The sequence below is a fragment of the Phasianus colchicus genome, chromosome 23 (assembly GCF_987193195.1).
Source record: "Phasianus colchicus chromosome 23, bPhaCol1.hap1.1, whole genome shotgun sequence".
Classification (NCBI taxonomy): Eukaryota; Metazoa; Chordata; class Aves; order Galliformes; family Phasianidae; genus Phasianus; species Phasianus colchicus.
Genome location: NC_143458.1, coordinates 1780484 through 1806238, shown reverse-complemented (window position 1 = coordinate 1806238; position 25755 = coordinate 1780484). Strand labels below are relative to the sequence as shown.

Below are 25755 nucleotides of genomic sequence, written 5' to 3'. Positions count from 1 at the left end.
CAGAATAATGCTATTAATGCCATCTGGTGCCGAGACACAGATCCCCCCGTGCAGGGAGCAGACACGGCTTTTTGCTCCCATTAATCTGCTCCCACTGTGGGTGTGTGGGGGTCTCTCTCTCAGGGCTGATGCTGGGGGATTTGTATCCTGAAGGGCATGGCTGCCCACGAACCCAGCACAGCCAACACAGGGAAATGGGAGCCTGGAGGGCATGTGGTGCAACTGAGGGTCCTTCCTCGTGCCTGCTGCTCTCCTGGCTGCTCTGCCCTTGGCTCCTTCTGCAGTAGGACACAACCACACTGCACCCCCAGGCTGTGGGGTCTGGGAGCTGCAGCAGGCAGAGAGGCCAGGGCTGCAAGCAAAGCCTTTGGCTCATCTGTGCTGCTGCATGGGAGCTGCTCCCCTCTGAAGGCTCCTGCTTGAACCGTGCAAAGCTGCGCTGAGCCTTTATTAGTCGGTCAGTGTCAAAACAAAATTATATTTCCAAATAATCTCCTTACCGTGTTAAATAAGCACCTCAGATTATACAAATTGCACGGATTTTGTCTAATAACCTTCCCCCAGCTAATCCTATTTTACTGTCAGTGTCTGACCTCGATTTAAGCCCAAATGAAGCAGGTGAGGCAGTTTCTCCTCTGCCAACATCATAGGGAGAGATATTTGAGTTTCCAAAATACAATGCAATGTATTCTAAACAATGAGGGCTTAAACCCACAAAGGGCTCTGAGTCCAAACCTGGTGCTCACCGCCCAAGCTGTTTCCCGCAATGCACCCCATGCACTGCTGCTGCTGGGGTTGCTCCCTCTATTCCCTTTTCTGTGCAACTTCTATCTTCTGCCTTGGCTCAAGGCTTCTTCCCCAGCTGCAAAGCCCTCAGGGGCAAAAGAACAGGGGCAGCACTGTGGGGCTGCATGCAGTCCAGGGTCAGAGCACAGCACAGCAGCAGCACGCTGCACGGCGGTCGCTAGGTGTCTGCCTTGGTCCAGCACAGACGCTCACAGCCAGCTGCACGCCTCGCTCACCAATTGCAGGAAAGGGATTTTTTGGTTTGCATCCAAAGATGTGAAACCGATGCACAAATGGTTTCCTGTCTGTGTGCAGGAAGGATGTTTGGAGCAAGCGGTCCGAGATAAGCAAGCGCACTGACAGCCCCTCCCCAACAGCACTGCCCGTGTGTGCATGACACCAGCCACAAAACCCAGGCAGTGCAACCCATGGGGAGGCACGTGCTGAAAATTTGGGCCCTGCAGCCAGCCCTCATGCTGGGCAGGAAGGCACTGGGGTGGGGGACATCCTTCCCTCTGTAGGGAACCCCAATGCAGATGGGGTTACTCTGTGCCACTGGGCCGTGCTGGGTCTGTGTTGGAAGATGCCTGCAGGGCAGAAATTCATTGGTGCTGGGCCAAGAGAGTGGGCAATTCAGAATGTCTCGGGCACAAAGTTTAACCTCTCTCAGCTGGAACTTTATTAGCTAAGAAACACTCACTGGATCTACCAGAGGGAAAAGCACGAGGGCAATTAGCATCCCAGCCTTGCCCAGGGTGAGCAGGATAATGAATGGATGCATTGGAGCGGGGCAAGAGGTGGCCCTTGGCAAGGACTTCACCTGTGGATGAAGATCTCCTCCCACAGCAACTCTGGAACCGGATGGAGTGGGGGGGTCACAGTTTGTCCCCACACTGCTCCCCCCACAGCAGGTGCCCGTGTGGCTCTCAGCACTGCCCTGAGCCACGCAGCGCCAGGTGCCTCCTCCTGCAGCCTACCTGCAGCTACAGGTCCTCCTCATTTCCTTGTCTGTGGATGGAAAAGTGAGGGGAGACGCGTTACCCTGGGCAGCATCACGGTGAGGGGAGGGAGGACAAGTCAGTCCCTGTCTTTGCAGCCAGCAAGAGAGATGGGGCTGCCTTAAACCCAAGCCATACCCACCTCCTCTTCTTCTTCCCTCCGCAGTGGAACCGCCGGCCTGGGGATGAGAGGAGCAGCTGAGGCTTCTTGTGCCCACAGCCCCCTCCCCATCTCCCTGCCCTGATGAAGACTGCAGGGCTGTCCCTCCTCTGAGCTCCCGTTGCTGCCCAGCAACGCCTGAGTGCTCTCCTGGGTGCCCATCTGCCTCCCCAGGCTGCTCCTACAGATGCAGGAGCTTTGCTTATCTTTCTCCCTAAAGCATTCGGGAATGTCGTCGTAAGGGCAGCTCTGCAGAGAGCCCTGCACGCTTGGCACCGCATCTCTGGGAGCTGCCAAGGGCTGTGGGAATGCTGCTTTCTCTCTAGGGAAATGTCAGACTTTTTCTCTGCTATTTTTAATGACTGACCTTCCCTCCGAAGCCTTTGACGCTGGCAGGGAAACGCTAAATATTTACACCGTCTCCTTCCCAACTCACTTTGTGCTGGGAGTTGGCCTGGGTAGAAATTTCTCAGGCGGCTGCAGGCGATGCCCACCCTGGCAGCAGGGCTGACACCCCGGGAGCAGAGAAGAGCCCCGTGCAGGGCAGCACTTACTGAGGATGATGAGGAGCCCGACCACAAAAGCCACGACGGCGAAGATCAGCCCCCCGTTGCGGATGGTCTCATAGTCTGGGGGGAAGGATGGGAGCTGCAGCATCAGCCTGAGTGTGTGGGAGTGGACTGCCAGCCCCCCACTCACAGCCCCACACCTCATGGGCACCCACTTACCGTAGGTGAACCTGTCTGGGCCCTGCTCGGGTGCTTGCTCTGGAAAAGAGAAAACCCAGTGGGAACCTGAGCCTGGGAGCTGGGCTCATAGTGGGCGCCTGGACAGGGAGGTGAGGTGGGAAAGCTGAGAGCTGCGAGGTAGAGTGCTCTGATTTCCTTCCCGATCCAGTAAAGGATTCCCAAACTCCTGTTTTTCACCCCAACTCACCGTGCGCTCGCAGGATGCATTTGCAGGATGCACGAGACTTGAGCTTCAGGTGAAGCTGCACACAGGGAACTGGAGCACCGAGCAGCCCATGGGCTGGCACTGTCATTGTGGCTGTGCCACTGTGCAAGCCACCTCACCTGATGGCACGTCCCTCGGCAAGAACTTTGACTGCAGAAATCCCCTCCAGAAGCTGAATGCTGTCCGGTGCCGGTGCCCCAGCAGGTTGTGGGGCTTTGAGGACCCATCCCTTCATCTCCCCCAGTGAAAGCTGCCCCCACCCTGATGACAGAAGGGTCCTGTGCCCCTGTTTCTTCCCCGCTGCCCGCAGCTCTCTTACCGTCCCCCATCGTGTCGGCGTGCCGTCCAACGGGCGTCTGGCACTGGGAGTGGGCACCCAGGGGAAAGCATGGTAATTGGGAGGCAAACCTCATTAAACATTAACGGCCTCGGTGTAATGTTTATCGCAGTCACGAGGGGAGGCCCAGGGCTCCTGCCTGCCTTTGGGAGGGAGGGGAGGGCCTGGGCAGAGTGCCCCTATCTCAGCTGGGAGGAGGGCTCGGATGCTGGGTGGGAGTGAGAGAAGGGTGACAGCAATGCCAGGTCCCTGCAGCAGCCCGATCTGTGCCCCCAGCCATCACCAAACCGTCCCAAGGCACCCACTGCACACCAGCGTGGCATTGCTGGTGCCAGGATGCTGCACCCCCCAAGCTGTGCCACCTTGATGGTGAGGCTGGCTGCCAAGCAGACTGCTCCATCCAGTTAGCCCTAATCTCACCATCAGCGTGTGGGAGCCCGAGCTGCTCAGCGCTGGGGGAGCTGAGAAGAGCTGGCCCAACAGAGCAACCCCCTGGACATACACAGGGCTCAGCTCCAACTCATCCCAGGAGGTGCACACAGGGCCATACAGGCATCCGAGGTGCCATGAAGCCCAGTGTCACCCAGCACTCCTCTCTCAATGCACCAGTGGCTCAGAAGGGATGTGTCCCAAAGGCCAGGGAACAAAGGGGCCCTGTGTCCGTGCTGCTGGGCTCACTGTTCACAAAGCTATTGACTCTGGCTATTGTTGAAACTGCTGCTGGCTGCAGAAAAGAGCGCGGCACGGAGCAAGCTCAGAGCGCCTGCCCACTGCCAACACAAAGCCCTGTCTGTGCTGCCCAGGGGGCCACTGCCACCTCCCCTAGGAAGCCAGGCTGGCTGCCTCACTGCCCAGCACAGGGCATAGTGTGGGAAGGGCTCAGCCCCTGCTTTGCTCCATGCTTGCCCCCAACCTCTGCACACTACGCAGCCAGACACTGGTAGAAACGCTGTTTTATTCCTTTCCCCCTTAGATCACAGCACAGAACACACCAGTCCTTCACCACAGCAGCACGCTCGCCTATTTAAAAGGAAACACTATAGCTCTGTTTATTGTACAACAGTCAAGGTCTGGCTGTTTCTACACAACCACGGGGTTTTCTTTGTTTAGTGTTAACACCAACAGAACGCCACAGACACCACAGGCACTCCAACACCGACACCGGGACACGCACACAGCGACGCACTGGGCTGCAGGGCACGGGGGGCTGTGCCCAGGGACAGATGGAGTGGTGACAGCCAGGAGGGAGGGACACAGTACACAGGACCCCTCTCACAGCTTCCAGGATGCAGAGAGTCTTGCTCCCACGCCAGCAAAGCCGCAGGTTCCCAGTGAGGCTCTGCATGGACTTGGAGAAGCCACCAGGAGCAGAGGGCTCCTGGACACGGGGGGTGACCTGAGCCCACGGTGCCAGTGGGCATGCAGTGCTCTGAGCATCGTTCCCTGCTGCTACTGAGTCCTGGGGCTGCGAGCATGAGGGGTGACAACACACAGCCACTGGGGGACACGGACATAGGGTGGGCACTGGGAGGAAATATCCCTGCCCCTTCCCACTGGAGGTGACAAGGACAGGGGCTGAGCTCAGCGTGTGTTCTGTTCAGCTCCACCCCAGCAGCACACGGAGCATCGGTGAGGAGCGGTTGGTGCTGGTTGGTGGGGTCACCACTGCACAGCCGTCCTCGTTCACAGTGACACGGGATTTCACAGCCCTCTCTGCATTTTGTCCCATTTAATGCAGCACGGCGTGCTGGGATGGAACTGAGGAGCGCCGAGCGGAGGAGATGGGGGCTGTGGCAGGGGGTCCCTGCAGCCCTGAGCCCAGCACTGTGGGGCACCCGGCACAGCCCTGCCCTGGGTTTGGGGCCAGGGGGATTATTGCTGAACAGGCTGTGCTCCCTTTCTCTCCTGGCCACACTATGGCCGGCTGCAGTCCCAGAACAGATGGAAAAGCCCCCGGAATGCTGCTGGTCTGTGCCAGCAAGCCAGCTGGAGGGAGCCACGTGTGCTTGGTCCCAGCCCCACCATGTACATGCATGTGTAGGCACTCAGCAATTTCCTAAGGGCCACGGTGCCCAGGCTGCAGTAAGCTGCATGCACCACAGCCAGGGCTGTCTGTGCCCTGCAGCTTCCATTGCCAGGGCTGGGAGGGAGCAGGGGAATTGATGCAGCACCACGGAGGCACACGGTGCTTCACAAACACCCATGATGCCATTCACCCCCTCCCCAGTCCCCACAGGACCCCGGGCAAGCCAGGGGTCCGCCATGCCCAGCCCACATCACACTCACAGCACGAGGAAGGTGAGGAGAGAGTCACTATTACAACATCAGCAACAACTAGCCCTAGAGGTAATGGTCACCTTACATTAACATACACAGCACTGGAGGCAGAGAGGACAGTGAGTGGAGTTAAGTCGGGTTAGTGGATAGAGAACCGGTGTTGAAGTACAGAGGGTAACACAGACACAGCAGCTTTGCATCTCCTCCAAGGGACCTGTTGCTGCGGGTTCAGTTTCCTGGCAGGCCGCTGGCACCTGCGGTCCGAGCATCTGTCCTCAGGTCTCTGGGTCTGCATGGGGAGGACAGCGGGGGTCAGCTGGGCAGCACGCTGCAGCCCTGCCCTGAGTGGGGACAGAACACGCTCCTACCATCACAGTGACTCTCTCTGAAAGCAGACCACAGCCCAGGAGCTCAGAGGAGCTCTGACTGCAGGGTCTGTGGGCAGGCAGGAGGTGGCATGCCCCAAGGGATTCAAGCTCAGCTCTCTAGAAGCCCTAAAAATAAAACCACTTTGCAGTGGAGGAGCAGAAGGAAAGGAAATGTACCCCAGGGGAAAATCCGGACAGATGCTTCCCTTTCCTGCTGTGCTGCCCAGGGCTTGCAGAGCTCAGGGCTCGCCAGCACTACACAGTGCCATGCCCTAACCCCAGCACCATGCTGAGGACACAGAGCTGCTCAGAGTAGGGGCCCCACAGCTGCCCCTGTGCACAGCCCCAGATCCCCCTCCCTTCCTCCCCAGCACCCACACTGGGACTCACTGCATGGCTCTGGTTCAGTTCTCTGCTTTCTGCGCTCCCGTTGCTGTAAAGAGAAGAGCAGAGTGGTTTGCAGAGCCTGAGCAAGGGCATTCTCCTGCCCAGAGCACACACGGCACAAAGCAGCCTTACCATTCGAGGTGATCAGGTTCTCACCCTGAGCCTCTTCATCCCCCGGAGCTCTGCAAGGAGAAGAGCACAGTGAGAGCAGCTGGCACTGGCTGCAGCATGCAGGGCACACAGAGGAAGGTGCTCCCAGTGGCATGCACAGCTGCTTTGCCACCCAGGGCTGTGCAGCAGAGCACCTCACTCACCTGGGCTTCTGGTGAAAACTGCACCTGCACCTCCTGCCTGCAAGAGGAGAGAAATACCATGAGTGTGGCCCAAGTGGGGACAAGCCATGGCTTTTCCTGATGGCTGCTCTAGCCCAGCCCCTGAGCACTGCACCCCAACTCACTGAGTATGAGGAGGATGCCGACAGTGAACAGGACCACGGCAAACACCAGCCCACCAATCCGCAGGCTTTGGTAATCTGTGGAAAGGAGAGAGACACATTTCTGCTGGGCTCAGGGAAGGGGAGCATCTTCTGCTCCTCACCGCAAATGCACAGCAACGCTCACCATAGTGAAAGGGGTCTTCCTTCTGCTCTTGGGCGCCCACTGGAAATAAGCAGACAAAGGATATAATGTGAGCATATTGAAGGGTGAAAAATTCCACCCCCTCTGCCCAGGGAAGGGATTGCCCCTGCAGGCTGCTGTGCACAGAAGCACCGTACCCACCATCCGCTGCAGCTGCCGACACCAGCAGGGAGCACAGGACGATCAGCACCGCCTCCATGGCTGCAAGCGAGAGGGAGGAGCAGGATCAGTGCCCAGTGATGGGGACGTGGGGAGGGCTGCCCATCACCAGCAGGAGTGGGGAGGGTGACAAAGCCCCGGCAACCCCACTTGTGATGTCTGATACCATCACCATACCCCAGTTCCTACGGCTGGTGTCATCACCATGCCCCAATCCCAACGCTTGGTGCCAACACCATACCCAGCCCCATCAGCTGGCACCATCACCATACCCAGCCCCGAAGCCTGGTGTCATCACCATACCCCAACCCCAAAGCTGGGTGTCATCACCAGACCCAGACCCACTGCTGGATGCCATCACCGTATGTCAACCCTGATGCCTGGTGCCCACAACCCTGCAGCACTTCACGCCCAGCAGGTGCAAAGAATGTGCCAGTAGGGTGGAAATGGTGAGCTGAGCATTGCTTTGTGGGGAGCTGTGAGCTGCCTCTGTGCTGCTGGGACCAGAACAGAACCCCAGGGGTGCCAGTCCCACTCCTGGCCCAGATGTCAGCTCAGTCTCAGGGTGGTGTCACATGGAATGGGGGGAGTGTGAGGGCTGCAATCCCTCCATCAAGGTCAATGCTGTGTCCTTCACCCAGAGCATGCTTTAATTTGTCTCAATTAGCATAGCAATTACATTCTCACGATGAGGCCTGTGACCCTGGCCACCCTCTCCCCCCCCACTCACCTGCGACAGCAAGGAGGTACTATGAATAACCCTGGGTCCTGGTGACAGCTGAGCTTGTCCCAGTCCCTTACAGGGCTGGGAGGTGCAGAGCACAGCAAGGAGCTGCCCTGCACAGGGCTCCTGCTCCCACACCCCCACAGGGACACTGGGGATCCTGCACCCTGAGCCCTGCTGTAGCCTCAGCTCTGTGGATGCGGCTCCTCTGAGGGACTGGGATGCTGAGGTAGGTCTGACGCTGATCCCAACCCCACAGCACGCTGCTTGCTTGTGTCCTGTTGCTGCCAGGCGGACACCAAGCAGCCAGCAGTGCAGCCTCACCACTCTTTGTTTCTCTTGGGGAGCAGTAGGGACACTCCTGGTGGTGGCACCACGCTATGCACTGGGGGCACAGAGCAGGGGACACCCCAGTGCCAGGTGGGCCAGGTGCCAGCTCTGGGCATGCAGTGAGGGCTCCATGGCCATACATGGTGCAGAGAGCAGCTAGCTGCAGGAAGGGGTTATCAACCCTGCACAGCCCCGATAGCACCGTGCCGCAGAGCCACCGCAGCTGCTGTGCTGGATGAGTGCCGACAAGAGAGGGGCCCACAGCAAGCAGGAATTCAAGGGATGCAGATCCCTGGCATCGGGCTACACAGCCCTTGTGGAGCCTGACCTGCTTTAGGGACAACCTCTGTTCCAGAGACGGGCAGGCGTGGGCACAAGGCCTCCAGATCCCCAAGAGGAGCAATTGGGTGCCCAGAAACGGTGTCCAGAGCCAATCCCAAGAAGTCAGGGCAGGGACACACGTTTCCACAGCCTCATTTATTCACAATTCCCAGTCACATCCCATGACAACTCGCGTCCTTCCCTCCCTTCTCACGTCCTGTCATTTGGAAGCAAATGCGCTTCATCTGAACGCCGGAGGGTTTAATTTCCCCCTCCTGCAGCTGCCGCTGCCTTTGTGCAGCACGGGCTGCGCTGCCACGCCGCTGCCCAGGCAGCTCCCTCGTTTGCTCAGGCACGTAACTCTGGATAATTACCAGGTTTTAGAAGCGTGTACAAAGAGCCCAGCAGCTGGTGATACAGTAACTTCTAGTTGCACATTTCCCTATGTCCTTTATCTCACGGCCTCTATCTATTTTCAGTGTGGGTGGACGGTGCCAAGTCAGTGCCATTACCCAACAGGAGGCTCCTGGGGGACGTGGATGTGGTGCAGACCCGCACACAGGCACAGACGCTGCTCTCAGTCCTCTGCTCACTTTTTGGCTTCTTGAGCACAGCAGAGTTGAGCTTTTCGCCAAGCCAAGCACACAGCACACATATGTTCTTTGTTTTTCTAACTCCCTTCTGGAAATTCACACACTTCTGCACAGCACAACGTTGCTCCGCGCACGTTAACCACCAGGATTGGCAGTGGCCTCGCTGGGAAAACAAACACCACATTCTGGAGTGCAGATGAGCTCGTTTCTCCTCCAAGGAAGCATATGCTTTGCAAATCATCCCAGGTTTTTGGGTTTTTTTCAAGCTGGCCCACCCACTTCTTTGTGAAGCTGAAGTAAAGTGAGAAGAGCAAACACTGCACGGGGTTTGCCTTCCTCCTCGCCTGCACCATCAGCTTGGAGCGCTCAGGGCTAGAAGCTGCTGCCCACTGCCCCCCATTCACACCAGACCCAGCAGTGTCCTGCACACAGCACAGGCTCTGAGCATTGGGACCGCTCTGTCCCCCCCCAGTACTGGTGTTAAGCTGGTGATCACTGAGCCGTGCAGCCAAGCACCGTGTAAACCTCCATGTAGGGGAGTGCAGAGCGCTGGGCACGTGACTTGAATCAAAACATGTGTTGTTTTTTTTTTTTTTTCCTGTTGAAACGGATGGATCTGCCATAACACAGAGAGCAGTGCAGGAAGCGGGGCAGCGGCACCCAGGGCTCTCCTGCACCATTGCCTTGGGTCAGCCGTTTTAACAGGGAATACCAATCCTCACCCCCCCATCACCACCCCATACCTACCCCAAAGGGTGGATGAGCAAGAGGGGTGCCAGGCAGGGGGCTCAGCACCCGTACCCCGCAGGGCTCCAGCAACAAGGAGCCAGGCTCTGCCTGCTCCTGGAGGAGAGCCAAGGTGCTCCCACAGCACCCAGTGGGGTACGAAGGCAGGGTGTAGCTGGGAGAGAGAAGAGTGGGGAAATCCCAGGCAGGAAGACCCAGCTCACTGAGGAGCTCTCTGAAGCCCTGCCAGGGCAAGGCGGGTACATTTGTAATGGTCTCCAGTCTTGAAGCACCCTTTCCCTTTTCATTGTTTTGCATAGATCAACCCTGTCAAGTCTCAGCCATCACCGCCCGATGCTGGGCAGCCTCCCTCCGTCAAGAGCCCTGGGGGCATCTCCTGGAGATCAGACCTAGTTAAAATCTCCAGTTTCTGTGCAAAGCCCCCAAGACCGTGACAGCAGTGCTCAGTTGCCTGAAGCATTTAAGAGTGTGCATGTGTGAATGGACATTTCCAGCTATGCATAGATGTGCTCTTCTGCCATCTCACGTCAGCATCAATCTGGCTATTAATGTGCCTGTCATGCCTCTTCTTCCTAAATGAGAGGAAGGAGGATTTCCAGCCCCCACCGCTCCAACATGAACAGCACTTCCCAAATTTGGTGATGATTCAGAGGTTGGCCGGGTGGAAGACAAAACCAACCTGCCTAACACCAAGCTGTCTCTTGTGCATATCTCCCCAAAGCGGGGAATATTCAAAGGAAACCCTCTCCGGGAGCCCTAGGAACACTTATGCAGACCCCATAGACCAGCCCTGACCCTCTGGATGCTCACAGGAGCACACGCTCACAGGGGATCACTGGAGACAGCCCACACCCTGTGCTCCAGCTCTCTCATCAAGCTTGCCACTTGCAGGGTTTCACCCAGCCCTGAAGCACCCAGAAACCCACAGCCACCTCTTCCAGCTTGTTCTCTGCTCATTTGCTTAACAGATAACCAGGTGCTGTGAAGCTGAAATTTGCAAACACATCAGTCTGAAGCACACCCAGCACTCTGCAGCCCTCGCTACACCTCAGCCAAATTCTGGGCTCTGCTCAATGTGTGGGGACAGCCAGGTATCGAGCACAGGTCCCTGTGCCTTGTGCCAGTGCTGCCAGGGGAGGAGGGACAGCAGGCACGGAATGTCTCCATAGTGGTGTACCCAACAGCTGCAGAGCTCAGAGGCTCTTTTACAGCCCAGAATCACTCCAACCTCCCGAAAGGCAAACAGAGAGCACAGCTCCGTGTGCAACTCCCAGCTCACTGCAGCATGGATTGCATGCAGACTTCCTCCACGCTGAAGTCTGAACTCCTGACAAAAGCGTGACTCTCCGCAAACGAGAAGGGAACTAAAATTAAAACACGAACGTGGAACACAAGCAACACGAGAGGCAGCAGCAGGCAGCCCAGCGCCTGGCCGGGACGGGGTGTTTCCTGGCAAGCCGACTGCAACAGGTGGCCCTGCTCTGCAGTGACTGCACTTTCTGCTGGCAGCACTCCCCATCACTCCGCCTCACGCTGCCACCCAACACCCAACGCATGGGCAGTTCTTTGGAGTTATTCTTCAATGCAAACCAGAGCGAAATCACTCCGTGGGGCTGAAAATCCCGATGGGTGCAGGGGGTGGCTGCGTGCTGACATCCACGTGTAGCCGTTCCCGTGAGGCTGCTCCTTCACGCTGCAGAGCTTATTCACATCCACACAAACCACCTGTCACTTTCCCTCCCACGGAAATATTTCTGCAAGATCCGAGTTCCGCCACATGGACTCTGCTATCTGTTTCTTCGGGAAGCACTAATTACACACCCAGAGACACGCTCTTCCTTTCCTGTCGTCCGCCTTCCCAGGATATAAAGCACTTGACTGTTTATGTATTGCCACGGCGTTACTAAAATATTTAACAACATGAGCCTGAACGTTGCCAAATATTTGGCGAGGAGCAGCCGCCTCCCTTTTCCTCGACGGCTGCACGGGGCACAGCGAGCAGGGAGAGCCCAAGTCACCCCACGGTGGTCCCCGGCGGGGACGGGAGATCAGCCCGAGCGTCTTCCCAGCACGGGGGGCTGGTAACCAGGCAACGGTGGGATGAGGGAAACCATGGTACCCGGCGTTGCCATGGCAGCCGCCAGGCCGGGGATGCGGGCGGCCTCGAGGCGAGGGGCGATGCCCCGGACAGCCATCGGGCAGCGCCCCGACGGCACGGCGGATCCCGGGGTACGGCTCGGGAGGAGCGCCCCGCGGCCACGCAGGACGGCCCCCTCCCCATCAGCCGGGCCGCGCGCCCGCCGCACCCACCTGAGCTCTCCGGGCCGGAGCGGGGCAGCGCAGGGCAGAGCCGGGTGGAGCGGGGCTGGGGCCGGCGCTCCCCGCTGCTCCGGGCGTGCTGAGCCGAGCCGGGCCGGGCGGTGCCGAGCAGGAGACGGGCGGGCAGCGAGCGCGGCGAGCAGGGAGCTGCACAAAGCGAGCGGGGCGGGCCGGGCGGGCGGTGCCTGCCGTCGGGAGGGGCGGCGGCGGGGGGAGCCCGGGGCGGGGGCTGCGAAGAATCGGCCCCCACCCCTCCGGGAGCACCGCCAAGGGCCGGGCTGCGAGCGGGGACGGAGCAGCCGAGCACTTTGGGGCGGGGGTCCCGCGGGGCTGTGCGCGGGGGGTGGGCGTGAAAGGAGCGCGGAGGCTTTGCTTTCTCTCCCCGCTGCGGGAATGGGATGGGAGGCGCGGGCGGGATGCTGGCATCGCTGGGCTGCTGGCACGTCCGTGTCTGCTCCGCTCCTGCTGCTGCTGCCCTGGAGAGCCATTTCCTCGTGGCAAAACACCTCGGCGGCGCTATCAACGGTGACGTGGTTCATCCCCTGATAACTCAAATGCATCTTGGATAGATATCAGCCTTACAGACAGTAATGGCACATATTCCACTTTGCATTAATTTTCCAGTTTCCAGTAAAATATAAAAGCAGCCCCAGCATTTCAAGGCAATTACAAAGGAGGGTCAAGAGATAGAGGCTGACACAGAGAAGCTGGACGACGTCACGTCTCCTAATGCATTGGGATAACATGATAAGGCTCTCCATCACACCGTGGTAAGTGAGGCAGGAACCAAGCAGCCATAATCAGGTTTGGGGCTCCTCTGACTTTCCGCAGCCCTCAACTGTTATCCTTTGCACACAGTGAAATATTTTGATGCCATGACTGTGCCCGGGGGCTGCACTGAGGCTGGTGGGTATCTGTAGAGGAGTTTGCATCAGGTGAGAGATGCAGGCAGGCTGCAGCTCCCACAACATTGGGCTTCTGCACTTTCTCCTTCGTTGTGTTCCTTTATTCCAGAAATACTCAAAGCATTGCCCAAGATGAGCACAGTTAAAAATTGGCACCACAGGCTTTCTGCTGCCTAAACTCAGGTGACGTGAGAGCACATTGTGCACATGAGCAGCTCCTCTGGCTGCAGCAGCAAGAGTGCTCACAGAGCAGGAGAGAGCCTTGGGGAGAAACAACTTCTTTGGGGTCGACCCTTTTGTCAGTGCACGGCAGGCTATGCTGATTTATGGTAACGAGGGGGCAGGGCTGAGCTGAGCTCCTCATGCTGTTGGAGTCAGCAGAGCAGTGTCAGCAGCTCCACAAGGACATGACTTCACCTCAGCAGGCAACATCGGAAGGGAGCAGCACAAGTGGGCGTCCTCCCAGCCAGCAGGAAGGAGCCACTTGGTCTCTTGAACTTTCCCCTCTGATTGAAGATCCTGCTCGGGGTTTTGGCCATTTCTCCATCTCATGCAGACGATGCTCCGAGTGACGGCACTGATGCTTCATCTGTGATGCAACAGGGGTCAGCAGCCCAGGACAGACGTGGGAGCTGTGGGAAGGGGCAGCAGAGCAGCTGGGAGCCCTGCACACAGCTGGCCTTCGATTTAACAGCATACAATGGGGTCTCAGTGCCACGCATTCCCCATGAGCTCAGACTTTCCTTGCTTGCAAAGCGCTGTCACTGAGCAGCACTGCCCAAAATGCAGCTCCCCAGCAGTGCTCCCCGCCTTGCCCCCACAGTCCTGCACACTGTGTGTGTTTTCCCAGCAGCCCTGTGCTAATTTTGGCTGTGCTGAGGCTCTGGGCAGGGAGCAGGCATCCCGTCCCAGGAGCCTCAGAGCAAAGCAGTTTGCTGTGGTCTGAGAACTTAACCCCGGTTTTCTGGGGATTGGGACACAGCTGGAGCTGCCTGGCAGTGCTGGAGGACGGGGAGGGTTCTGTCCACGCCCCAAGCTCAGAGCAGAGCCATCAGACCTCCCTGCTTGCTAACACCAAACCTGAAAACATTTGCAAACTCTTCCTGATCCTGCTCAGGGCCACTGGAGAGCTGAGCAGCAAAAAAGGGGAAGGCTGTGTAGAGCCACATGGCCGCCTTTAACCCAGTAACATCCTCTTTCGTTGGGCCTAAGCCATTCCTTGTGCTTGGGAGGAACCAAGGAGGCAGCAGGCTGCATTAAAGCTGACAAAGCCTGTGTTCAACAGCAGCTCTGTATTGCCCAAGCTGAAGTTCAGCGATGCCGTGCCAAGAGATGATGCCAACTGTGGGAGGGAACCAATCCAAAGCTACGGGAAAAACATTTTTGAGGAGAAACATCACCTCTGAAACTGTATAAACAAATGCATTTTGACACAACTAAACAGAGAGCTCTAAAAGGAGAGTTTGGGAAAAACAGCACTAATTGGGTGGTGATTCATATGGTGCCGGTCAGACTGCGTTTCTGTAATCTCCATTCCTGGGGGATGATTTTCAGAGTGCAGAGGAATGTGGAAGCAGCCTGGCCAGATGTGGGCTGGAAGACAGAGAGGAGCAAACAGTGCTGAGAGCACAGGGGCAGCAGCAGCAGAGCTGGGAGCTACCAGAAAAATAGCAAAGTGAATGGGATCATCCCAAAGCAGGGCACGAAATGCTTCACCCACTGCCCTGTGCCAGCTGGGGGCAATGGAAGCAGGACTGCTTTGCTCAGGTGTCCCAGTGCTGGAGGTGAGGCTGTGCATCTGCTGCATCTGTGCTGTGTTTTCACTGGGAAGAGCAGAGCATAAAAGCCACGGCCAGGCAGCTGCATGAGAAACTAATCGCTTTTAATCTGGTTAGAAAACTTCAGCCCTTGGGGAAAAACAGCACAGCTTTCTGGAGCTTGGCGGGGAGACCACTGGCTGTCAGGTTGAGAAGAATTAAATTAAATTTGTATTAGGGTCTGCAATCACTCCTCTGCTTTGAGAGGCTATTTCAGAGAGCAGGAGAGCAATAACCTGTGAGGAGATGAAATCCACAGCAGAGGTGCAGTTCCTCTGCGCACTGAAATGGCCCCATTACCAGGAATACAGTTCCAAAAAGATCAGCCCTTATTAGCCTCCAATTTTTGTTTTATTCTTTTTCAAAAGATCTGTTTCTCCAGGACGCCATCTCAGGTGGCAATAAAACATTATGGGCTGCACACTCTGAGGAACACAGAGATCCCAGAGAGCCTCTGTACAAATGCATGCCGGGTCTGTAACTCAGAACCCATTGAATTGCCTGCATAAAACAGGGGAGTCATGCAGGGGCCCTACTCCTATCCCATCTCATCTGTCATGAAAAACCATTGCTTTCCATAACCCACAGCCAGCAAAGACCAAAAAAGGTGCATTTTTTTCCCCAGCCTCTGTTTTTAGCTGTGGTTTTGTCTGTGGTTTTCAGTGCTATCCAAACAGCAGCTGTTGGATGCAACGCAGCAGCTCCAGCTCCACGCACACCGTGCACACCCTGCCCAGCCCAGGGAACCCAAATCACAGGGTTCTGCAGGTCCCTCCCCTTCCTGAGCCTCAGAGACATTGTAAAGAGAAACCAAACCATCCCTTGGCCCCCACACGCTCCCTCTGAAGGAGACTCACGGCCGTGGGAGGTTTCTGTAAAGCTTCTTAGAAAAGCTCCTTGAGGTCGGGCTGACTCAGTGTTTCCCAAAAGGCAGCTGATCACATTGTAGAGAGCAGGCACCGAACACCATCTGGCCCACAGCTTTGGTCTGAGGGTGCTTTCTGCACACACACAGCCAGACTGGAGCTGCTATCCCAAAATTCAATAGCAAACCACGGCCTTTTTCATACAGTGGGCTCTGGGAAGTGAGGAGGAGCAGCAAGGTGCCTGCAGCAGCGTGCATCACGGCAGCATCTCAGCTTTGCAGGTGCTGCCTGCACACAGCTGGGGAGAGCAACATCCAGAAATATCCAGAGCCTTCCCCTGCACAAAGAGCCACGTGTTGCCCTAGTCCCACCAGCAGAGCTGTGGGTTAGGAAACAGGCAACCCAGCCCAGAGAGAGCCCTGTCTGCACACCTGCACGCACAGCAGCCAGGGAGCTCTGTGGGATGTGCTGCAGCACTGAGCCCTCTATTCGAGGTCAGCCCAGGAAGGAGAGGCAGGGCTCTGGGGGGGATGCAGGGCAGCTCCAGGCTATTTCAGAGAGTGCTGCTGAGCCCTGGCTAAGAGCTGCAGCCCCCACAGCTGGGGATGCTGCAGAGGCATCTGCTCATCACAGGGCTCCCAGCTCCTGGGGCTCAGCAGCTCCCAAAGAACCATTTCCACAGAGCACTACTGAAACATTTATTGAGAACAGTGTGGGGCAGCCAGGAGCACCAGGGCCCCCTGCAGCTGGAGGTACAGCCTCAGCAGAGCAGCAGCCTGCCTCCATCCAGCATGCACGCACCCTGACATGTCTGCTCTGAGACATGGGCAGTTGTGTGTCCTCTATGGACTGCGTGCAGCACTGAGACAAAGATCTGGCACCTGGCACTGGCCATGGAGCTGGGAGATGCTGGGGCTAGCATGGGGCTGGGTGCTACTCTATATCTTGCTCTGTCCTGAGCTTCAGCTGCTGCTGGCTTCTGTCACGTGTCACAGAATGGCCCTGCTGCCCCCAGGAGCAGAACAGCCCTGCACTGCTTGCTGCCCAACCCCTGCCCAGGACAGGCAGGGAGCTGAGAGTGGCTGCACAAAGTCCCAGCAATGATTGCTTCCAGGGCATAGAAAAATAAATAAATGGGTGTTTCTCTGCTGGGGAACCACTTCATTTAAAAGACACTTCCTAAATCCATATGCAAATGTGAGAGCAACCACCGTTCCTCCTCCCAGCAGGTGCTTCAGCTGCCCCATGGGGCTCCCCTTTGCTCGGCTGTCCCCGCAGCGAGCAGAGGAAGGGGCTCACTCACCACAGGCACCTGCAGCTTTCTGCTCCTGGCTTCCAGCTGCAGGGATGGGCAGCAGCCCCACATCTTCTGGTTGTGCCCCGATTCAAGGACACATGGTCCTGGCAACTCTGTTTGCAGGCCAGGGGCCACAGATGAGACGACTGCTCCAAGTGGGCACATCCAGCACAGACTGAGCCCCGGACAGAGACATCTCCATGTCCTCAGCAGGACAGAGGTTCTCTGCAGGTGCTGCATTGTCACAGTCCAGGCAGCTGCAGGTCCCCAATTGCATGGGCAGCCCGGAGGAGCAGGGACAGCAGCTGGTACACCGTGCCTTGGTGGCAGGGGGGAGCGAGGAGCCGGTGCCAGCCGGTGCTGCTGCACAGGTTCCAGCCTGGCTTCAGTTGTTCTCGCTCTGCAAGAGGTAGACAGCAGGTGTAGGGGTGAGGCACGGAGCCAGGTTGGACCCACTCCTTCTTCCTCCATGCCCCAGTCTCACCTCCATTTTGCTGTAGATCCAGCTGAGGAGTTTCGTCACACGTGTGTAAACCCCAGGCTTGTTCTTCTGGCCGCATCCCGTCCCCCAGCTCGTCACACCAGCCACGTACCAGCGGCCGTTGTCCTCACACACAAGGGGCCCCCCGCTGTCCCCCTGGCACGGAGGGGGCAGAGCGGTGATGAGAGCAAGCAGAGGGCATCCCCGTGTGTCCCAGGCACAGCCCTGCCCCGCTCACCTGGCACGCATCCTTCCCCCCCTGCAGGTACCCAGCGCACATCATGCGCGGGGTCAGGTAGCCCTCGTACACCTTGTCACTGTTGCAGATCTTGTAGTCGATGAGTTTGACCTCTGCCTCCCTCAGCTTTGGGGAGGTGTTATCTGCAAGGCAGGAGGAGCCGTCGGGCAGGGCCAGCCTCGGCCCCCCGCTGTAGGAGGGAGCAAGCTGCTGCTTCTCGCACACCTTCTGCAGAGCTGCACGGGCAGGAGAACGCCTGCTGTGTGTCAGCTCTGCATGGCACAGCCTTCACACACCCCACAGGAACACGCATGTGGGGTGTGCGTGAGCTCTGGAGCAGCCGGCATCCTCCCTTCCTCCCTCCCTCACCTTCGTTCTCCCTGGTCTTCCCAAAGCCGGTGATGAAGCAGGACCTGCCCGTCTGGAACCGCTGGCCGTGCATGGGGAGGCAGGCTGGTCGAACCTGAGCTGGATGAAAACCATAGGAGAGAGAGATGAGTCACCCGCCAGCAGAACAACAGCACAGTCACCCGCCCTGCAGCCAGGGCGGAGCGTGGGCTGCAGGAAGAGCTCCCCTCCGAGCTGACCCCGTGGGGTCCCACAGCCCCCAGGACCACCCCCACCCACCCAGTCCTGCCACCTGAGAGCGTCAGCGGCCGGGAGAGCTTCATGAGAGCAATGTCATAGTCGTCGTGGTCATCACTGTAGTTGGAGTTGATGATGACCTGGGAGACGGGGATGCCCTCCATGGGCTGCTTGAGGTCTGACACCCCGCTGTACACTTTCCAGTCATCGAGGATCTTCATGCTGTTCCTGAGCACGGGGGGGAGGCGGTGGGGGTGAGACACACAGCCATGCCCAGCGCCAGGACTGCTGGATGCAGAGCAGCACTCACATGAAGAAGCAGTGCGCGGCGGTGAGCACCCACTGTGCATCGATGATGGTACCACCGCAGATGTGGACGGGCCCGTACTGCACGCTGACCTGCCAGGGCCATTTGCTCACCGAGGTTTCCTTCCCTCCAATGATTCGGCCTGAAATCCTCTGCCCGCAGGCTGCAGGAGAGAGCAGAGGACTGAGACAGGGGGTAAGCCAACAGGGTGTGCACAGCGCATCCCCACCACTGCAGTCACCAGAAGTGCTTGGCGCAGCCTGCCTGGGACTGCAACCTTCATTGCTTTGTATTACCCAGAATATTCTGCTGGAGAACACCCTCTTTGCCCAACCCATCACGAAAACAGGAAGAAAACCCTTCCAAGCCTTTGCTTGGCCTTGCCTGCCCTTGTCCTCATGCCTTGCTGGACAGCCCGCTTACTTGTACACCGCAGGGAGACGAATTTCCCTGTCAGACACTGGGAGCTGTGGGAGAGAAGAGGGGGACACACGTCAGCTCCAGCCTGACCCCCAGCTCGGGGTGGCAGGGGGCTGCCTGCTACCTGTTGAGGCTCTGCTGGATGGTGTCCCGCTCATCCGTCACCGTGAGGCTCTTGCCAGAGACGTGCAGGGGGATGTAGTCTGTCTGTGACGCACTGGGAGAGAGGAGGTGAGACAAAAGCATTGGGCAAAGCCTCCCCAGGGTAAACCTGCAAAGCTGGGGCAAAGATTGGGGCAGAAAGGATTACTTCTGGAAGCCCAGCTGCCGGCAGGTCTTTCTAGAGAAGGACTCGTCCCAGGTGCTGCTGCACACCGGCAGCCACTGGCTCTCAGCGCTGGAGTAAACGTGGAGCAAGGACTGGTCGGAGCTGAACCGCACTGCGGGGATGGAGGGGGGTCAGCAGCACCCGGCGCTGCGGGGCTCCCCCCGCCCGGACACGGCGCTCCCGGTGCTGCTGCCTTACCGCAGCCCAGCTCGTCGCTCCTCTGGGAGCAGTCCACCACGCCGTCACAGCGCACGGGGTTGTCCTTGCAGGTCTCGGCGGGCTCCTTGTACACGATGCCGGTCTGCGACCGCCAGAACATAACTGGGGACGAGAGCGTGCTGCGGTAAGGCTGGGTCCAGAGGTCTGCCACGGACGCCTCCCATCCCCGCCCTCAGCAGCTCGGCTGCAGGGTTTGGATCGCGAAGGGCCGCAGAGCCAGGGCAGGGCTGGCGGCATCGAGCATCTCCCTACGCCCTCCCGTCCACCAGATGTCAGGAAAACTCAGAAAATGGGAAGCGCGCACCTCTGCTCCGCCTCCCGGCCCTCCCCTGCAGGATGCCAGCCCGGCAGCCGTCCTCCCAGCCCGCTGCCCCCCGCCCAGCGCTCACGCAGCGGGGTGAACCCGGCACTCACACAGCAGGATGAGGGCGACGATCAGCACGATGAGGACGGAGACGCAGAAGATGAGCGCGAGCCGCCGCTGGCTCATGCAGGGAGCTCTGAACATGGAGGATCCTGGCAGCGGGACAGGGGTTGAGTCAGGAGGAGCACAGCCTCCTCGAGGCACCCAGACCCTGTCCTGGACATCAGCATGTGCCGCTCTCCCCTCACACCCCCAGGAAACCCCACCCCTATGCGAGCAGCGAGCACACGGATGCATTTTCTCCTTCCATCCCTTCTCCGGGAGAGACCAGGAATGGGCTGAACGCGGGGCACAAACCACCATCATCTTACGTGTGCTCTCACAGGCCGTGCACGGGACCGGGGCTGGGATGGAATCGGGGCTGTAGGGCTTGAAGCTGATGCCAAGGACGTTCTCCCGAGGCTGGGGGGGCCGGATGCTGAAGATGCTGCTGGCTGCGGAGGCATGGAGGGAGCTGGGCGATGCCGTGGTCTGTGAGCAGAGGGCTGTGTTACAGCAGTGGCCATCACCCACTGCCCGATGCAAAGCTCTCAGCACCCCGCTGGCACGGCTCAAAGCCTCTTTGCCACAAAGTTTTTCCCTTTCCGGAGGCTGCTGGCCAAATTTTCCAAATGGCTTCCATCAGAGCCATCAGCCGGGTGTTTGGCATCGGGTCAGCCACACCATGGCCCAGTTCCATGGGGCTAGTGCCCCAATTTATGCATCTATCTTTAATTAGCCATTTGAAAAATACAGCGCAATTTCCAACTGTTATTTAGTAATACTTAATAATCAGTGTTTTCCAAGCCCTGAAACATCCTGCAGCCTGGAATGCTGTTCTGCAGTTATGTCACTCCTGACCTGTGAATTTGCAGAAGAATATGTATTTGTTTCCGTTCCTCCAGATACTCTCCCCCAATACTTCCCCAGCTTCCATCAGCTCCACAAGCAAAGCTTCTCATTTTCCTTTGAAGCAGAGACTTGCACACAGCCCGCAAGGAAAGTCATTTCCTCTGCCATTGTCATTTCATTTGCAAAATCTCAAACCTCTTTGGCAATGAGAAATGACCGTGTGCCTTCTGGAGGCTGTGCACTGCTCCCAGCAGGTTCCCCTCCCCTCCTGGTGCAAGCTCCCTCAGCTTGCGCTGTACTGCTCAGTGAAGCCACCCACCAACTACTGCCAGGCAGAATTTTGACTGCATCCCTACACACAGCATCACCACTGCACCATCAAGGGGGTGTACAGAGGAACCTGCATCCATTGGCAGCACAGTGCTCACCTCCAGGGGACCGCTGTGCCCATCAGGAGCTGGAATTTAGCACATCCCTTCACAGCCCTGCAGCTGCTGGGATCACATTTCTCCATCACTGGGAGCACCTGGGTGCAGGGCACAGCTCGGGGTGCTGGCAGAGCTCTGGGCACTTCTTCCACACTGCCCCTTCCACTGGATTCTCCCTGCCCTTGTGCTTCCTGCTGAGAGCCCAGGGCCCTAATGAGCACATCAGGATCCTGCTCAGGCTCATGCTTTGTAAATATGGCTGTGCCCTTTCGTGCAATGCAGCAGTGTCACTTCCTGGGCATTATCCCCTGAGTCACACCCCTGGTGTGGCCACGCACAGTGTCTGCCATGGATTTTGGAACCCCATGCGAGGGGAAAACACCTCTGGAACAGCCCCCTCTGAGCCCAGGCACAGCACCCAGGGTGCTGAGCACAGCACTGCTGACATCTCCTTCCCACCAGGAGCCACCTCCCACCCCACAGCATCGCCCACCACTGCCCTGACCCACAGCAGAAACCTGAGACCTTTCCCAGGCAAAGTTCCTCCCACACACAGATGAAGCTGTGCTAAATGCCAGTACTGATTGTATTAGCTGGGTATCTGCAAGCTGTCGCCACGTCTGCTCTCTCTCTTTGAACCCATCTTGCGGGGAGAAGAATGTTTCACTTATCAGATGAACTAAGGCCAAACATCAGCGTAGCACTGCAGAACAGCCCCACTCCAGGCATGCTAAAGCATCTCTGGGTTACAAACATCTCACACGAATATCTACATAACACTGTAGGTTAAATTGCTCTTGCTATTGCTTTGCAGAAAGCACGTGGCCTTTCTTATACTGTTGAACTATTAGTTACCCATTTCCTCAAAAGTCTAAAGTCCAAACATTGTTTTAAGCTCTATCACAGGAGCTAACCAACCCTTTATCACGGCGCCCAGCAACCAGCACAACTAGTTACTGTTGGGTGACCACTGGAGCAGAGAGCAAACAGCAGCAGCTTTACAGGGATGGTATTTCTGCCAGAAGCTACCACTCGTGGCCACAAAGCCTTTACTCATCCTCTGTCGGCTTTTGAACAGAAGTCAGACTCAGAGCAATGACTCTCTCACACATGTGGCTGTGGTTTGAGCCATTTTTCTGTCGTCCTCTCCGCAAATGTTCCACCTGCTGTGAGAGCATTTAGCACTGCTGTGGGTTTAAGCCTAGAAGTCATGTAAGCAAGCAGGGATCAGTGACTTCTTTGGCATGGGCAAAGCCTGAGCTGCAAGGAGCAGAGGACCCGCAGCACAGCCCATGGCTGACACTGTTTGCACAGACAACACCTTCACCCTTCACAGCTTGGCTCTGCATCGCATCTTTGGGCATCCTATCCCCCCCACACTGCAGACCAGACCCCACGCACTGACCTCCAGATCAAGGCTCTGCCTGCGATGACACTGCCAAATCCACACCAGGAGGTCACAAATCCCAGGGAAAATCCCAGCACCGTGGGGCTGGGTTGGATCCAGGTGGGATGGGGAGGGAAGCGAGAGCAATTGCTGGCAGTTTCGGAGTGGGAGGGAGAGCGGAAGCCAGGTGGCACCTGTGGTGTTGCAACAGGAGCTGAGGCCCAGCAGCATCTCAGAGGAGCAGGAGGAGCAGCAGCCACCCAGAAAATCAGAGCACTGAGAGGGGCTGGAGGCAGTCTGCCTTAACCAGGCGGCAGGAGCTGCCCGGGCAGGAGATCATCTTTCTCAGCTGAGCTCACTGCTATTGCGCAGGGAATCATATTCCACCTGTCAGCAGAGTGCTGCGTCCTGTGCCAGGCCAGCTCTGAGCGCTGACAATGGGGACATTGTCCCCGTGCCCCTGGGGTGAGCCGTCCTGAGCCTGCAGGTGTCTGCAGTCCCTACACAGCCCCACATTCCCATGAAGTGCACAGCAGTGCTGGCCCAGATCTGAGCCCCCAGCTCAGCCCAGCCGCAGGGAACCGGATGCTGTACAGGGACATGCATAGGGAAGTGAAAATCCTAAAGCACACAAGGGACATTTTGCAAGCGTGGGTGACAAGACATTGAGTCAGCCCCATCGGGCCAGGGCCAGGTTGCCATATACGAGAGTGAGGAGCCCTTCAGGCAGAGATCAGGAATTGGTGCAGTAAGCACTGCTCAGCCAATTCCAGAGATGGGCAAACTGAGGCACGGACAGTTGAAGTGAGGGTGGTCCCTGGGATGGTCGATATAATCCAAGCAACATTCAGGTGACCCGGAGGGGATATCCAGTACTGAGTAACATTCTCCATGTGCAGGCATCCAAATTCCAGCCCCGCTGTCACCATGGTGCTCCTGCCTGCTTTGGGTGACACGGTTAGCCGGGATTGCACAGCACAGCAGTGCTGGAGTCAGGCAAGCTGAGCTCGGGGCCTTGCAAAAAAGGATAGGGCTGCAGGCAGCCCCATATGGAAACAAGCCCCAACCCAGGCTGCCTCGGGGGCACCTTCGCTTCCACTACCACGTCCTCTCCAGCCCCATCCCTGCAGCCCTGCGGACATCACGGCGCAGCTCAGCGCAGAAATTACTGCCTCTTCCGGGAGGGCTGAGCCCTGTGACAGCCAGGGATGTTTTGCTCATGACGGGATGCTCACTGCACCTTGGGGAAGCCCAGCAGCTGACAGAGCCGGCGCTGAACAACCCGGCCCTGAGCAACCCAGACCCTAAAGAATGGGGGGAAAATACCAAAAAAGTGGGTCAGGGAGGGCTGCCAGGGCCACCTGCGTGCTGCTTGTGCTGCCAGCATGCTGGAGCCCAGCAGAGCGTGGCTCCCGCAGGTGTTCTAGCATCCTGCCCTTCTCAGCAGCCTGCCCTCAGCTGGCCTCCATCCTTGCAAACCCACCGGAGCCACAGATCCCTCAAACATGGGAAAGCAGAGGGGCTGAGAGGCCCTGACGGCCCCTCATGGGGCAGCACGGAGCTGAAGATGCTGGTGGCACTCAGCCTCCTCCTCCCCACTCCACATCCCCATGGCAGAGCCTCCCGGTCCTTCCCCCACCAGCACTCACTGCCCAGGGAAGCAGGGAGGCAGAAAGCAGCCTTAAAACACCCAAAGTGAGTGACTCACACAGGTCTCAGTGCAAACCCCAACCAGCTCCAGATCCCAATTTGCTGCCCGTGCCTTACCGGAGAGATTTTCCCTTCCATGGGCCGCTGTGGGGCTGGGCTGGGATCACAGCTCCGGCACAGCCATTCCCTGCTGCGGAGCGAGGTCAGGTCCGCGGGGACGGGGCAGGATCTGTTTGGTGAGCGGGTTTGTACGTCAGTGCCAGCACGGAGGAAACCAGTCGGACCTGCTGCCCAGCTCCACCGCTGCCTGTTTCCCAACTGCTGCAGGCACAGCGTGCAAAACACCTGCCTCTGCGCCCTGGGAGGAACGTGGCTATGGATAAAGGCTGGTGAGGTGAGGGCTGGCCATGGGGAGAGTGGGTGCCAGCTGGGCAGCCAGGCACTGGGGCTGCCAACAGCTCCTCGCTGCAGCTTGATCACCTGCAGTTCTGTCCTGGGTGGGGATGGCAGGGGGTTGTATGCCCCAGCAACAACCCACAGAATCACAGAATCACCAAGGCTGGAAAAGAGTTTCAAGATCATCCAGTCCAACCATCACCAATAGTACTCACTAAAACACGTCCCTCAACACAAAAACACTCGTGTGTGGGGTCAGGGTGGTCAGAGTCACCTCACTGGAAAGGATGTGAAATGTCATCTTTGTTCTTAAAGATAGCAGGGACTAGCAGGGACATCCCAGCTTGTAGGGTGCCAAGCCTAAAGCCCTCCTCATTTCACTGCCACAGCTTGGGGTGGGGAAACTCCATCCCTCCACCTGTCCAGGGCTGCCCACCTGACCCCCTGCTCCTGGGCATGCTACATTCCCCATTTTCCTCCAGCAAGGCCCGGCTGGAGCAGACCTTTTCCTGCACCCTGTCTGGCAAGTCCACTTTCAACACAAACTTCTCAATGAGTGATGTTCATTTCTAGGGTTTCTGACCGTCTCCTGGCATGCAGCACCATCCTCTCCTGTTTGCACACAGAACTGAGAGCATTTGGCTGCTTTCTGCAGCTGCCCTGTGCCATGCGGGGTGTGAAGCAGAGGGAACAACGTTGCCCACAGTGCCCCGGCTCTGACACCTCTGAGCTGCAACTCTCAGGAGGCAGCTTTGCAGCTCCAGGAATGATGCCTTGCTGGAAATCATTCTCTGTAGGTGGCTCTGTAGAAAGAGCAGGAGTGGAGCTGGGGCACCTGTTGCTCCCAATGCTGCGGATGCCCTCTCAGGAACAGCTTCTGGAGAAAACCTGCGGTGCTGCTCTGACTCAGGTGCTTTCCAGGTTGGTAAAAACACTATGCAAAACTTAGTCAATTGTTTTGAAGATGAAAAGGAAACTCAGCAGTACTTTTGAGTGCTGGTTTGACCCATGAACTCAAAACCTCTCCACCCAGCGCTGCAAGAGTTGAAAGGCTGAAAGTTTGCTCTTTTCTTTCTGG

At 57.7% G+C, this 25755-nt stretch overlaps 3 protein-coding genes and 1 long non-coding RNA gene across 9 annotated transcripts; 1 reads left to right on the top strand and 3 right to left on the bottom strand.

Moving 5' to 3' along the window:
* Positions 1-1441: 1441 nt before the first annotated feature.
* FXYD2 (FXYD domain containing ion transport regulator 2) lies at positions 1442-3388 on the bottom strand. Its single transcript, XM_031599925.2, has 6 exons — positions 3218-3388; positions 2673-2711; positions 2499-2573; positions 1927-1963; positions 1764-1794; positions 1442-1637 (listed from the first exon to the last, which is right to left on the bottom strand). Exons 1-5 carry the CDS (start codon positions 3309-3311, stop codon positions 1770-1772), a joined length of 270 nt encoding a protein of 89 aa, XP_031455785.1. The 5' UTR covers positions 3312-3388; the 3' UTR covers positions 1442-1637; positions 1764-1769.
* Positions 3389-5534: 2146 nt separating this feature from the next.
* Positions 5535-12264, bottom strand: FXYD6 (FXYD domain containing ion transport regulator 6). Of its 2 annotated transcripts, none has more exons than XM_031599926.2 (8): positions 12090-12264; positions 7047-7106; positions 6888-6926; positions 6725-6799; positions 6582-6618; positions 6400-6449; positions 6271-6313; positions 5535-5801 (listed from the first exon to the last, which is right to left on the bottom strand). In XM_031599926.2, exons 2-7 carry the CDS (start codon positions 7102-7104, stop codon positions 6285-6287), a joined length of 288 nt encoding a protein of 95 aa, XP_031455786.2. In that variant the 5' UTR covers positions 7105-7106; positions 12090-12264; the 3' UTR covers positions 5535-5801; positions 6271-6284. The 2 variants fall into 2 exon arrangements, with proteins under 2 accessions (XP_031455786.2, XP_089979595.1); XM_090123469.1 differs by lacking the exon at positions 12090-12264 and adding an exon at positions 7795-8926.
* LOC149915178 (uncharacterized) lies at positions 11919-14830 on the top strand. The gene is made up of 3 exons (XR_016459563.1): positions 11919-12008; positions 12723-12868; positions 12957-14830. It is a non-coding gene; the product is annotated as an uncharacterized LOC149915178 (long non-coding RNA).
* Positions 14831-15567: 737 nt separating this feature from the next.
* TMPRSS13 (transmembrane serine protease 13) lies at positions 15568-25262 on the bottom strand. 5 transcript variants are annotated; one of them, XM_090123449.1, is made up of 13 exons: positions 24399-25255; positions 20297-20456; positions 19976-20077; positions 19541-19663; positions 19325-19454; positions 19139-19231; positions 19018-19061; positions 18598-18757; positions 18343-18515; positions 18072-18170; positions 17703-17845; positions 17468-17620; positions 15568-17383 (listed from the first exon to the last, which is right to left on the bottom strand). In XM_090123449.1, exons 1-13 carry the CDS (start codon positions 24861-24863, stop codon positions 17369-17371), a joined length of 1860 nt encoding a protein of 619 aa, XP_089979575.1. In that variant the 5' UTR covers positions 24864-25255; the 3' UTR covers positions 15568-17368. The 5 variants fall into 5 exon arrangements, with proteins under 5 accessions (XP_089979575.1, XP_089979579.1, XP_089979576.1 ...); XM_090123453.1 differs by having other exon boundaries at positions 17703-17938; positions 24399-24434; XM_090123450.1 differs by lacking the exon at positions 24399-25255 and adding an exon at positions 22650-23162 and having other exon boundaries at positions 17703-17938.
* Positions 25263-25755: the final 493 nt, after the last annotated feature.